Genomic DNA, 13941 nt, shown 5'->3' on the forward strand with positions numbered 1-13941 from the left:
TCCTGCTCTTTTGTTCTGAGCTTTTTCAGTGAGTAACTAAGACATTAAAATCACAGTTTCAATTTCCGTTCTGTTCCAAACACGCTGCTCTCAGTCTTGCTAAAATTAGCCAAAGATGTGCCGGTTAGGTGGATTAGCCATGGTCAATGTGTGAGGTTATGGGGATAGGGCGTGGGAGAGGGCCTGGGTGAGATATTCTGTCAGAGAGTCGGTGCAGAATCGGTTATTGGATAGGCACATGGAGCATACCAGGATGATAGGGAGGAAATAGCTTGATCTTGGTTTCAGATAAAGCTCGGCACAACATCGTGAGCCGAAGGGCCTGTTCTGTGCTGTACTGTTCTATGTTCTAGAATCGATGAGCTGAATGGCCTCCTCTTGCACTGTACGGATTCTATGATTCTATCCTGTGGGAACCTCTTGAAATTCATGTCATGTGCAAAGGTCATGATGAGCAGAGAATTCTATTTTTTTGGAACCTGCAATAAATCTTGCATTGTCCTGTAAAAGAATTGTGTTAATGAATAGCTTTTCTGAGCAGGAGAGGATGGTGGGGTAAGTGGAGAATATTTTGGTTTCTTTCCTGTCCTACTGTCTGCGTGCCAATCAGTCTCCTGTAAATTAATCTTGGGAATGATGTAAAATTAAAGAGTGAAGGTGTTTCTGCCTCATCAGCAGCTGCTCTGACTGCCTGCATTTCTCCAAATCCTTCTATCTTGCTTATTGGATGCAGTTATTATCTGAGTCTGCTCAGCTGGGTTGGTTCCACTCACCTCTTCCGTGCCCAACGCTCAGGAACTCATTTGTTTGGTTAACCCTTCCTATGATAAGAGCAAGATTTGGAACTGGAGTAGAAGTGAAGTCCAGGAGGACGGGCTCTCAGGCCTCAGCCTAACTCGAGGCCCACAGGAAGTGATGAGTATAGAAATTATACTCCTGTTCAGCAGAAAGGGAAGTGTGTGTGCAACACCTTTCCCTGATTTTCTTTTGCACGCCCCCTGGTGATTCACACTTCCCACAAATTCTGAAGTCCATCCAGTGGCCAGCTAGCTAATTGAGAAAACCAGGTCTCAGGAGCGAGGAGCCCCAGTTATTTGCTGAGTTGGCTGAAGATACTTGGCGATGAGCAAATTGTCACAGCAAGCTGCTCCCCGGGAGGGGGTGAGGGAAATGAGCCGGCGACTGATATTGGGAATCGGTTGCCAATTGGCAAAACCAGAGGGCCCAGTGCTGGCAATTTGGTTTAAAAAAAAATGAGGGGGAGATTCATAGAATCCATACAGTGCAGAAGGAGGCCTTCAAGTCTGTACCGAGCACAATCCCACTCGGGCCCTATTTCCGTAACCTTCATTTGTTGTCCTAGTTCCCCTGACACGAGGGTCACTTTAGCATGGCCAATTAGCCTAACCCGCACATCTTTGGACTGCGGGAGGAAACTGGAGCACCTGGAGGAAACCCACGCAGACACAGGGAGGACGTGCAGACTCCGCACAGACAGTGACCCCAGGCTGGAATTGAACCCGGGTCCCTGGCGCTGTGAGGCAGCAGTGCTAACCACTGTGCCACCCCAGGAGGTTGTGTCCTTTTTGACTCAGCGAGTTGTGATCAGGAACGTACTATCTGAAAATGGTGTTGAAAACAAATCGGCAATAAACTTCGGAGATTGGATGGATACTCGAAGGGCAACATTTTGCAGAGCTTTGCGGAAAGGGCAGGGAAATGGGACTAACTGGATAACTCTTGCAAAGAGCTGACATAGGCACAACGGGCTGAATGGCCTCCTCCTGCGCTGTAAGATTCTATGATCCAGAGTGTATGTTGGGTGATGTTATGTTCAGCCTCCAGTACGATGATACAAGCTGACAAATGTACTGTATTTTGATTCATTCCCAAGATGCGGGTGCCACCAGCAAGACCAGCGTTCATTCCCCAACACCAATTGCACATGGCTGTAATTTTATCTGTGATAGAAGGGCAATTGAAGGGGATGGTGTGTGTGAAATTATACCCCAGGATGGGCCAGTGGCTGTGGGACAGGAATGACTGTAATTAAGCATTAAAAAATGGACACCCAAATACTCGAGGCATTTCTGAACGAGTGTTGGTCAATGTCGTAGCAATTCTCCTCTGGTTTCCTGTCTTCAAAAGCCATATATCCAGATAAAAATTCTAGGGCGGCACGGTGGCACAGTGGTTAGCACTGCTGCCTCACAGTGCCAGGGGCCCGGGTTCAATTCCAGCCTCGGGTCACTGTCTGTGTGGAGTTTGTATATTCTCCCCATGTCTGTGTGGGTTTCCTCCGGGTGCTCCGGTTTCCTCCCACAGTCAAAGATGTGCGGGTGAGGTTGATTGGCCATGCTAAATTGCCCCTTAGTGTCAGGGGGATTAGCTAAGGTAAATGGGGTTAGGGGATAGGACCTGCATGCGATTGTGGTCAGTGCAGACTTGATGGGCCAAATGGCGGCCTCCTGCACTGTAAGGATTCTATAAATATTTCAACTCTGTGCCCTCGGGCCTCACAGACCCAAGCAATTCATTGAAACAGGCCGATTGGAGTGAGTGGGACAGACGAGTGTCCAATTTTGAAAGAGGCTGAGATGTGAGAGGTTTACTGCTGGAGCAGTGAGATTGAGTTTTGTTTTCTGTCTTTGCTACTTTCACTTCTTTTGTTCCACAGCGAGTACTTTCGGGAAACTATTCAGAATGAAATCCGCAAAGCGAGGGAGATGTACAGTGGGAAGGAGCTGCGGGAAGCACTTGCACGGATACAGCAGCGTCTGGACAGCGTGGAGCTTCTGAGTGCAGACATTGTAATGAATCTGCTGCTGTCATACCGGGATGTACAGGTGCGTTCACTACCTGGATATTCCAGGGCAAAGTACTCGTGTCAAATAAACACACCGCGACACACTCACTTTCTGATGTAACACACGACAACTCACCAGCTCATTAAGACTCTCCCTGCACACTGCAATAACTAAACCTTTCTGCTAGAATACTCCCTGTTAACACACTCAGTCCATTCTAAGCTCACCATTATAGCACACACCATTATGCACCATACAGACTATAAGACTGGATACAGGATTTAGGAGCAGGAGTAGACCATTTGGCCCTTCAAGCCTCCTTTACTCCCCCTTAGCTTCACAAACATTCACATATTCTATCTCAGGTTAACATTGGTTACAAAGTGTATCTTTGGCTATAATGGTTTCAGTAACACAAAGTCCCTTTATTTACACAGGCTGGCTGTGGTCAGACACACTCCACTCTGAATCCGAGTGAATTTCTATGGATTTCTCTTTAAAATCCCCACAGATGATTCTACCACCTTGTCTCACTGAACTCTGGGTTCCAGACGAGTGATTTGAAATTCTACCTTCAAATAGAAACACTTTCAAATCTTCTTTTCAACAATGCTTTCCCTTGGCTGCTGCCATCAGTGATTCGCTTCCAGGCTTTACACCTCTCCCTTCAGGAATTCTTTTTCTCAACTGTTGCACAAACTCTTCACAATTGCTTTAACTATTGATTCCCAGACTGCATTAAGATGGCACCAAACGTTTGATTTACCTCTGAAGTCTGCTTTCCCATTTTAACTCTGCTTTACTGCAGCTAGCTCTTCAACTCAGAACACTTAATTTGCTTTTCCCTTGAATTCTCCTCTGAACAGTACTTTGTTCAACTACTTGGTCTCTGTTCTCTTAACTACAGTTATCCTGAGCCATTCTTTCTGTCCCAATTTCCTGATTTTCTGGACTGTATCTGGTTCTTTGGAAAGTCTGTGTTTTTGCAGTCCCCTGGCCCTGGCCAGCTTTACTTCTGACAGAGCTGAGAGATGTTCACTCCCCAGCTTCCTACCTTCACCTGCCATATATCCAGCTAAAAACTCAACTCAACTAAACCTCCTACCTTAAAGTGCCCCTGGTTGCTATGCAACAACTTCTGCTTCTCCACAGCTTTTAGTTACTTTTCACACCATAACACCTCTATGCACAATAGAAGCACAGTTTGAATTGAAAACAATTCCCACACATTTGGCAGGGGGAGGGGACACAGAGCGTTAGTAAAATAGCGACACAGCATACAATAGTAAAGGAACCAAGACAGAGGGAGTTCAGTCATGTTGAGTTCCAAAGGAGTAAGATGAGGCAGGATGGTCTCTGCTTTAATGCAAGGTGTATTATAGGTAAGACTGATGAGTTAAGGGCGTGGATTGATATGTGCAATTGTGATATTGTTGCCATCATAGAAACATGATTGAGGGAGGGGCAGTAGTGGTAACTCAACATTCTGGAGTATAGGATCTTGAGGCGAGACAGGGAAGGATGTAAAGGAGGTGGTGTTGCATTATTAAGTCAGGAGGTAGTTACTGCAGTAAGGAGGTCCCCAGCATTGCAGATGTCAGTCTTCAGCCAATTCGATTCATTCCATGTGATATCGGGAAAAGGCGAAGACATTGGATACTGCAGAGGCTATGGGCCCTGACAATATTCCAGCAGTTGTACTGAAGGCTTGTGCTCTAGAATTTGCTGCGCCCCGAGCCTAGCTGTTCCTGTACAGCTTGTGGAAGATTGTCCAGGGTATGTCCTGTACACAAGAAACAGGACAAAACCAACCCAGCTAATTACTGCCCCATCAATCTACCCTTGATCGTCAGTGAAATGATGGAAGGGGTCATCAACAGCGCTATCGAGTGGCACTTACCAGCAACAACCTTCTCATGGATGTTCAGTTTGGATTCTGCCAGGGTCACTCGGCTCCTGAACTCATTACAGCCTTGGTTCAAACATGGACAAAAGAGCTAAATTCCAGAGGTGAGAGTGAGTGCCCTTGACATCAAGGCATCATTCAACTGAATGTGGCATCCAGGAGTCCGAGCAAAACTGGAATCAATGGGAATCATGGGGAAAAACTCCACTTGTTAAGGTCATACCAAGATAGGAAGATGGTTGTCATGTTCTGAGGTCAATCATCACAGCTTCTTCCCTCCATCATCAAGTCAGAAGTGGAGATGTTGACTGATGAATGTTCAGTACCTTTTGTGACTCCTCAGATACTGAAGCCGTCCATGGCCAAATGCAGCAAGAACTGGACAATTTCCAGGCTTGGGCTGACAAGTGACAAGTAACGTTTGTGCCACACAAATGCCAGGTAATGAACATCTCCAACAAGAGAGGATCTAACTATCACTCCTTGACATTTAATGGCATCATTGAATTCACCACCACCAAGATCCGGAGGGTTACCATTGACCAGAAATACAATTGGACTAGCCATATAAATACTGTGGCTACCCGAGCAGGTCAAAGGCCAGAAGTCCTGCGGTGAGCAACTCCTCTCCTAACTCATCAAAGCTTGTCTGCCATTTACAAGGCACAAGTCAGGAGCGTGAGGGAATACTCTCCACTTCCCTGGATAAGTGCAGCTCCGACAACACTCAAGAAGCTCGACACCAGCCAGGATAAAGCAGCCCACTTGATTGCTTGCTCTTCCACAAACATTCAATCCCTCCACCACTGATGAACAGTGGCAGCTGTGTGTACCATCTACAAGATGCACTGCAGCAACTCACCAAGGTTCCTAAAGCAGTACCTTCCAAACCCACGACCACTACCGTCTAGAAGGACAAGAGCAGCAGATACCTGGGAACACCATCACCTGGAGGTTCCCTTCCAAGTCACTCATCATCCTCACTTGGAAATATATCGCCATTCCTTCACTCCGAGAACTCCCTCCCTAACAGCACTGTGGTTGTAACCACACAGTAAGAAGTCTCACAACACCAGGTTAAAGTCCAACAGGTTTATTTGACAGCACAATATTTTGCAGTGTCAGGCTCCTTCTTCAGGTGAGTGGGAGTCGTGTTCACAAACAGGGCACATACAGACACAAACTCAATTTACAAGATAATGGTTGGAATGCAAGTCTTTACAGGTAATCAAGTCTTAAAGGTACAGACAATGTGAGTGGAGAGAGGGTTAAGCACAGGTCAAAGAGATGTGTATTGAGTCCAGCCAGGACAGTTGGTGAGATTTTGCAAGCCCAGGCAAGTCGTGGGGGTTGCAGATAATGTGACATGAACCCAAGATCCCGGTTGAGGCCGTCCTCCTGTGTGCGGAACTTCGCTATCAGTTTCTGCTCAGTGACTCTGTATTGTCGTGTGTCATGAAGGCCACCTTGAGAACACTTACCCGAAGATAGAGGCTGAATGCCCGTGACTGCTGAAGTGCTTGGTCCTCTCTCCACTCACATTGTCTGTACCTTTTAAGATTTAACTACCTGTAAAGATTCGCACTCAAACCATTATCTTGTAAATTGAGTTTGTGTCTGTTGTGAACACAAGTTCTCACTCACCTGAAGAAGTAGCCTGAGACTCCGAAAGTTGGTGCTGCCAAATAAACCTGTTGGACTTTAACCTGGTGTTGTGAGACTTCTTACTGTGCTTACCCCAGTCCAACGCCGGCATCTCCATATCATTGTACCTACATCTCAGAGACTGCAGCGGTTCAAGAAGGCCGCACACTACCACCTTCTGACGGGCAACTAGGGATGGACAATGAATGCTGGCCTAGTCAGCAATGCCCACATCCTGTAAATGTCCCATCATCTATAACACTCCCTGCTGCATATCACACTGATTTTTCTTTTATTCTTTCATGAGATATGGGCATCGCTGTCTGGGCCAGCTTTTATAGCCCATCCCTCATTATCCTTGAATTGAATGGTTTGGCCAGCCATTTTGTAGGGTATTTAGGAGTCAACCATGGGCCTGGATTCACATGTAGGCCAGACGAGGTAAGGATGGCAGATTTCCTTCCCTAAGGGACATTAGTGAATGTGAGAGGTTTTTACAATAGTGGTTTGGTGGTTATCATTCGACTTAAGTCCAGATTTTTATTGAATTCAAATTTCACCATCAGGTGGGATTTGAACCTGGGTCCCAGAGCATTACCCTGTGTCTCTCCTAGTCCAGTGACAATACCACTATACCACTGCCTCCCAGGTTCTCTTCAAGCTTTAACACTGCAACACTCTCTCTGTTACACCCCTGCTGAACCATAAGATTCCGACTAATGTTGCCAGGCAGCATTTTACATGTTACTACATGTTTTGTACAAGACTGTGTGAGAAACAAGTCGCAATCCCCACTGAGATCTGCTACTAACAGAGAATGAATAATTTAAATAAATGACATTGAATTCAGATACTCCGACTGGGTGAGTCAGAAGAATTAACAGCTGCTCTTTATGTCTTCCCTCTCACTGTGACCCCACATCCCAGAGGCTCACCATCTCCAGTTTGGAATTATTTCCCCAGTTCTTTGTTGCTACCAGAAGCAGACGTGCACTGTTGTTGGTGGTGGTGGGGGGGAGGGGGGGTGCACTCTGCCTCCGTGCCAGGGCCCCCACGATTGTAGCCCCTGCCCCAGTGAAGTGGCTTCTTGGTCCTCTTCACCCCTTGGGGGTGGGGTTGAGTCACCCCCTTTTGGCTGCTGCACTCGACAGCCCAGTGGCCAGCGCCGGCTCCTCAGGGTGCCTCTCTGAAGGCCTTTTAGGTCTGCACCCCAATGTCAGGTCGGCAACTTCACTGTTACCTCAGGGTGCCTGCCTGAATTCTGGAAGACCGCGTCTTTCCTAATGGAAAAATGTTCAGAAACTTCAGACCAGACGGTCAAAAGATCCTTCCAAACTGCTGCCCAGTCACCGCCGCCTCTCCACTCGGACAGACAGTGTTTTCTCACTGTGTGTTTTATTCTACACCCGCTTCTGGCTGCTAGCCACTTTCCCAGGGACAGCTGGTCTTGGTGTTAACTGTGGCTCACTGTTGACCCAGAAAATTGCAGATTCAAGTTCCACACCCAGAGACATTAGCACCGACTCTAGGCTGACGCTTCAGTTGGGCGCTGAGGGAGTTCTGCACAGTCAGAGGTGCTAGCTTTCAGATGAGACATCAAACCAAGGACCCACATGACGTTAAAAAAGAACCTTATTATTGGAAGAAGGGAGGGCATTTCTCCCAGGCAATATTTATCCTTCAATCATCATCACGAAAACAGATTATCTGGTCATTATCAAATTACTGTCAGTGGGAGCTTGCTGTGCACAAACTGGCTGCATTGTTCCCGACATTACAGCAATGATTCCACTTCAAAAATACTTCATTGGCTGCAGACTGGTTTGGAATGTCCTGGGGATGCAGAGGATGTGACAGAAAGGTGAAGCCTTCCTCATTGAATTGATGGAGTGTTTTGAGAGAAGCTGATATAAAATAAAAGAGTGCAACGTTCAAATTGGAACTAGGTGATGCCAGGAAATACTTCCTCACCGAGAGCCGGAAACCTCTTCCCCAACATGCTGTTATATCTGGGGGTCAATTGAAAATTGCAAGATAGAAATGGCTGGGTTTTTGCGAGGGGATTGAAGCAGAATCATGGAGTTGATCTGTTAGTCCGAGCACACGGCAGCAGGTAACATTTCCTTGTAAGATGCTGCCCCCCGCAAGGGGGTGGGTGGGCGGTGGGGGGGGGGGGGGGGAGGACGGGGCAAGAAACCTCAGCTCAGGAAAAAGCCAGACATGTCACGAGTGTCATTTTGGAAGGTGACATCATCAGAACAGATGTGACGGAGATGGAGAAACTGGGAGAATGGGATGGAGTCTTGACAGGGACAGGGAGCTGGGTGTGAGGAGCTGTAGTTGAGATAGCTGTGGGAGTTGGTGGGTTTGTAATGAATATTGGTGGTTAATCTGTCACTAGGAAGGGACGTGTTGGAGATGGACCCTGTGAAGGCGAGAGAGGGGTAGAAATTGGAAGCAAAACTGATCAATGTTTCCAGGTCTGGGTGAGACCATGACCCACAAAAAGACAAGCTTAACTGGGACCCCATGCGGGTTCTCATCATCACGCTTTCAATTTGCAGCAAGTGCAGGTTTCCAGTGGTTGTGGGGGAGGGGGTGGGTGTTCATACCAGAGGATCCCACCGCTGGCCAGTGGTGGGCCACCTTCGGGTGGGGGAAAATCCCACCCAGAGCTTTTGGGCCTCTGGCTACATGGCTGGACCTTCTTTCAGACTGCATCCAGCAAGCTGGATTCATTCACGGTGTGTGGGTGTCACTAGCAAGGCAGTACATCACACTCCCTAAATTGCCCTGAAGAGTGGTTAAGAGTCAACCGCATTGCTGTGGACCTGGAGCCATATATAACTGTGGGCTAGTTTAACAGCCTCTTTTCTCACACTCTGCTTTTCAGAGCTGCCTGTTTTTTGAAAAAACAAAAGTTCCTCATTTGCTTTGTGTCTCATGAAAGGTCAGCTGGAATTGGCAGAATGCCACCGTTCCTGTAAATGCCACCACTGATGCTAACCTTTATTATCACCATTTAAGAGGTTAGGATTTCAGCACCACATCCAGCCTGGCACTCCAGATGCTGCACTGACAGATGTGGGGTCCAAAGATGTGCGGGTTAGGTTGATTGGGCAGGTTAAAAATTGCCCCTTAGAGTCCTGGGATGCGTAGGTTAGAGGGATTAGCGGGTAAATATGTGGGGGTAGGGCCTGGGTGGGATTGTGATCGGTGCAGACTCGATGGGCCGAATGGCCTCCTTCTGCACTGTAGGGTTTCTATGATTAGATATTAACCTGAGGCCTTGCCCACTGTCTTGGCTGGGTTGATGTAAAAGATCCCACAACATTGTTTTGAAGAACGATATATGATATCTTCCCACTGAGCTGGCCAACATTTGTCCCTCGGCCAGATGGACTAAAATCTATCTGATCATTATCACCGTGCTTTTGTGGGGATATTAGTTCTTATGTTTCCAATGTTACTTTAAGTTTATTTATTTATTAGTGTCCCAAGTAGGCTTACATTAACACTGCAATGAAGTTACTGTGAAAACCCCTTAAGTCGCCACACTCCAGCACCTGTTCGAGTACACTGAGGGAGAATTTAGCATGGCCAATGCACCTAACCAGCACACCTTTCGGATTATGGGAAGAAACCGGAGCACCCGGAGGAAACCCATGCAGACACGGGGAGAACATGCAGACTCCACACAGTCAGTGATCCAAGCTGGGAATCGAACCCGGGTCCCTGGCACTGTGAGGCAGCAGTGACACCCCCAACAACAGTGATTCCATTCTGAAAGTAACTAATTGGCTGTAAATCTCTTCCAGAGCCCTGAGTTGTGAAAGGTGCCATCTAAATGTCAATGTTTATGAACTTCTATCCTATTTTTGGTCACGCGCTGCTTCTTGCTGTTTAAACACAGTATGTAATTCAGGAAGAATTTCAGTGACATATTGAGCAATAATATTCCAGGATCCAGGCTGAATGACGCTCTCTCAGTTTCTCGGTGAGCTAATCAGGCTGCTGAACTGGTTTGAAAGCTCCCTACACTGAACCTGCCAGGAAGCTGAACTATCCGGTTAAGAGAGTGCGTGGGAGATCCTGAGAGGCAGGGCAAGAATCTCCTAGTCCAGGAAACTAAAAAGAGTTAGAAACAGTCAGCAAGGCAGATTTAACATGGAGAAAGAGAGAGAGAGAGAGAGAGAGAGAGAGACTTAGAACCATAGAAAATTACAGCTCAGAAACAGGCCTTTTGGTCCTTTTTGTCTGTGCCAAACCATTTTTTGCCTAGTCCCACTGACCTGCACTTGGACCATATCCCTCCACATTCCTCTCATCCATGAACCCGTCCAAGTTTTTCTTAAATGTTAAAATTATTCGCAATAAAAGAATCAATGGAACTTGCAGAGATCACAGTCAGAGAAATTCACAGTACGTAAGGAGGCCATTCAGCCCATTGCTCCTGTGCTGGATCTTTGAAAGACCTACCCAATCAATCCCATTTTTTGGGTGGGATTCTCCCTACACCCCCACCTGATAGTGAGTTTACCGGCAGCTAGCCATTGGACATTGGCAGGATCTTTCGGTCCCATTGATGTCTGCACTGCTTTGCATTTCTCGCCTGTTCCGCCACCAGGGAACCCACCATGTGGCAGGGGGCAGGTGGGTGGGGGCAGTGCAATCGGCAAGAATAGGAGATCCCACTGGTGGAAAGTGTCAGAAAGTCCTGCCCGCCGCACCTTTACATATTTTTTCCTTCAAGTATCTGTCCAACTCCCTTTTGAAAGTTATTGTTGAATCTACTTCCGTCACCCATTTAAGGCAGAGTTTGGAGAGGGGAGGAGGGGGCGGTGTGCGGGGGAGAGAGATGGTGGTGTTATCACTGGACAATAATCCAGAGGCCCAGGTCAATGCAATCACGACAGTGATTCAAATCCCATCGCAGCAGCTGGTGAAATTTAAATTCAATGAATAAATCTGAAATATAAAGCTAGTCTCAGTAATACTGACTAAGAAACTATCATCGATTGTTGGAAAAACACATCTGATTCATTAGTGACCTGTCGGGAAGGAAATCTGCCAACTTTGCCAGGTCTGGCCTACATGTGACTCCAGACCCACAGCATCCAGCCTCTGGCATGGCCTAGCAAGCCATTCAGTTCAAGGGCAACTAGGGATGGGCAATAAATGCTGAGCTATGCCAGTGACACACACATCCTTTGAAAGAATAAAGGTAAAGGTGCCTTCCAGATCCGTTAACTTGAAGCTGAACTGGACTAACTATATAAATACAGTGGCTACACGAGCGGCACAGATGCTGGGAATCCTGCAGCGAGTAACTCACCTCCTGGGGAGAGAAAGGAAGGGAGAGTTGAGGGATGAGGAGCGAGGGAGAAGAGAACTTGAACAGATAAATTCTAATGCAATAATTCTTAGAGACCTCGCACTAACTGAGTGTGAAATAGTAAAGATGTCGTTCATTTATAAGCTGGTATCAGTGACAGGCAGCTGACCACTAACCCGTGCTGAGTAACACTAATTGAGGAATTCTGACCATACACTACTTTTCTTTCAAAGGATCTCAATGCAACCATCAAACTAGTGGAGACCCTGCAAAACCTGCCCACGTGCAATGTGGCCGAGCTGCCAAATATCAAGTTTCATTACTGCTTTGCATTAAACAGGTAGGTGGCACCTCACCACTTTTCACGAACATGTTTCCCTTCACACCCATAGAAACATAGAAAAAAAGAACAGGAGGGGGGCCATTCAGCCCTTCGAGCCTGCTCCACCATTCAATATGATCATGGCTGATCATCCAACTCAAGCCTGATCTCCCCCCCCCGCCCCCCCCCCCCCCCCCCCCCCCCTTATCTTTTGATCCCCTTTGCCTCAAGTGCTTCATCTAACGGCTTCTTGAAAACATTTATTGTTTTGGTCTGAACTACTTTCCTTGGTAGCGAATTCCACAAACTGACCACTCTCTGGGTGAAGAAGTTTCTCCTCATCTCTGGCCTAAATAGTCTATCTAAGACTGTGATCCCTGGTTCTGGACTCCCCCCCCCCCCCCCCCCCCCCCCCCCCCCCCCCCAACTGGCTCAGTGTCTCCTCACACATCAGTCCCGCCACACCAGGAATCAGTCTGCAAACCTAGGTATTAAACCCGCCGACGTTTAATGATAAACTATGACAGCTTAGTCTCAACACGTCTTCACAGTTAGTTCCATGTGATACCCTGCAATGACTATGATTCTTGGGGAGGTGGTGGTGAAGTGGTATTGTCATTGGACTAGTAATCCAGAGACCTGTGGTAATGCTGTAGGAAGCCGAGTTCAAATCCCACCAGGGCAGATGGTGACAATTGGATTCAACGAGACCCCTCCTCTGAATCAGAAGTCATGGGTCCACGCCTCACTCCAGAGACTTAAGAGAGCATAATCTTTGCTGATGCTGCGTTACAGTAATAAGGGAGTGCTGCACTGTCGTCTTATCAATGAGGCATTAAACTGAGGCCCTGTCTGTCCCCTTAAGTGTTTGCCAGAGGTCTTGTGCTATTATTCTGAAGGGGAGCAAAGAAGTTCTCCCTGGTGTCTGGGCCAGTATTTGTCTTTCAAACCACATCAGTGAGCTGGCCATTATCACTTTGTGGGCCGTTGCCACATTTCCTCATTTCCAACTACAACTGCACTTTAAAAATTACACGATTGGTTATAAAGGGCTTTGGAACACCCTGAGGTTGTAGAGGGTGCTGCTAAAAGAACAGCACTGTGGGTGTACCCCCACCATGGATTATAGTGGCTGAGAAAGGCAGCTCACCACCACCTTCTGAAGGGCAGTTAGGGATGGGTGGTAAATGCCAGCAATGCCCACATCCCGTGAAAGATTTAAAGAAAAGAATCATTGGCTCATAACTTACAGTGGAGTGACAGTCGAGTCAGGTTACCGTTTCACTCATAGTTCCTTACCTGGAAATCCAGCCACTCCCTATCTCTCCTGTCTTTCTGACCCAGGCCAGGCGAGGTAGGAAGTAATTATTTTTGTAAAAAGCAGCAGCTTGTCCCAGGACCAGGATGGTGAGGCTGAATTTCTGCTGGATGCACTGAGATAGAACAAAGAAAAGTACAGCACAGGAACGGGCCCTTCGGCTCTCCAAGCCTGGGAAAAAGCCTCTGACTATCCACCCTGTCTGTGCCTCTCATAATTTTGTCGACCTCTATCAGGTCTCCCCTCAGCCTCCATCTTTCCAGTGAAAACAATCCTAGTTTATTCAACTCTCTTCATAGTCAATGTCCTTGAGACGAGGCAACATCCTGGTGAACCACCTTTGCACTCTCTCCAAAGCTTCCATGTCCTTCTGGTAGTGTGGTGACCAGGACTGCACGCAATACTCCAAATGTGGCCTAACCAAAGTTTTATATAGCTGCAACATGACTTGCCAAGTCTTGTACTCAGTGCCCCAGTCGATGAAGGCAAGCATGTCATATGCCTTCTTAATCACCTTGGGTTGCCACTTTTAGGGAACTGTGGACCTGCACGCCCAGATCCCTCTGTATGTTAATGTTCCTAAGGGTTCTGTCATTTATAGTATAATTC

General features: G+C 47.3%; 1 protein-coding gene across 4 annotated transcripts in view; it reads left to right on the forward strand.

Annotated features, from left to right (window-relative positions):
- Positions 1 to 13941, forward strand: part of LOC144509221 (mitogen-activated protein kinase kinase kinase 5-like) — a 186962-nt gene that overhangs the window by 38173 nt on the left and 134848 nt on the right. For all 4 annotated transcript variants that reach the window (XM_078237733.1, XM_078237734.1, XM_078237735.1 and 1 more), the window contains 2 exons: positions 2678 to 2846; positions 11926 to 12032. In XM_078237733.1, the coding sequence (XP_078093859.1) occupies positions 2678 to 2846; positions 11926 to 12032 (276 nt within the window). The remainder of the gene's footprint in view (positions 1 to 2677; positions 2847 to 11925; positions 12033 to 13941) is intronic.

The sequence above is a fragment of the Mustelus asterias genome, chromosome 21 (assembly GCF_964213995.1).
Source record: "Mustelus asterias chromosome 21, sMusAst1.hap1.1, whole genome shotgun sequence".
NCBI classification, from domain to species: Eukaryota; Metazoa; Chordata; class Chondrichthyes; order Carcharhiniformes; family Triakidae; genus Mustelus; species Mustelus asterias.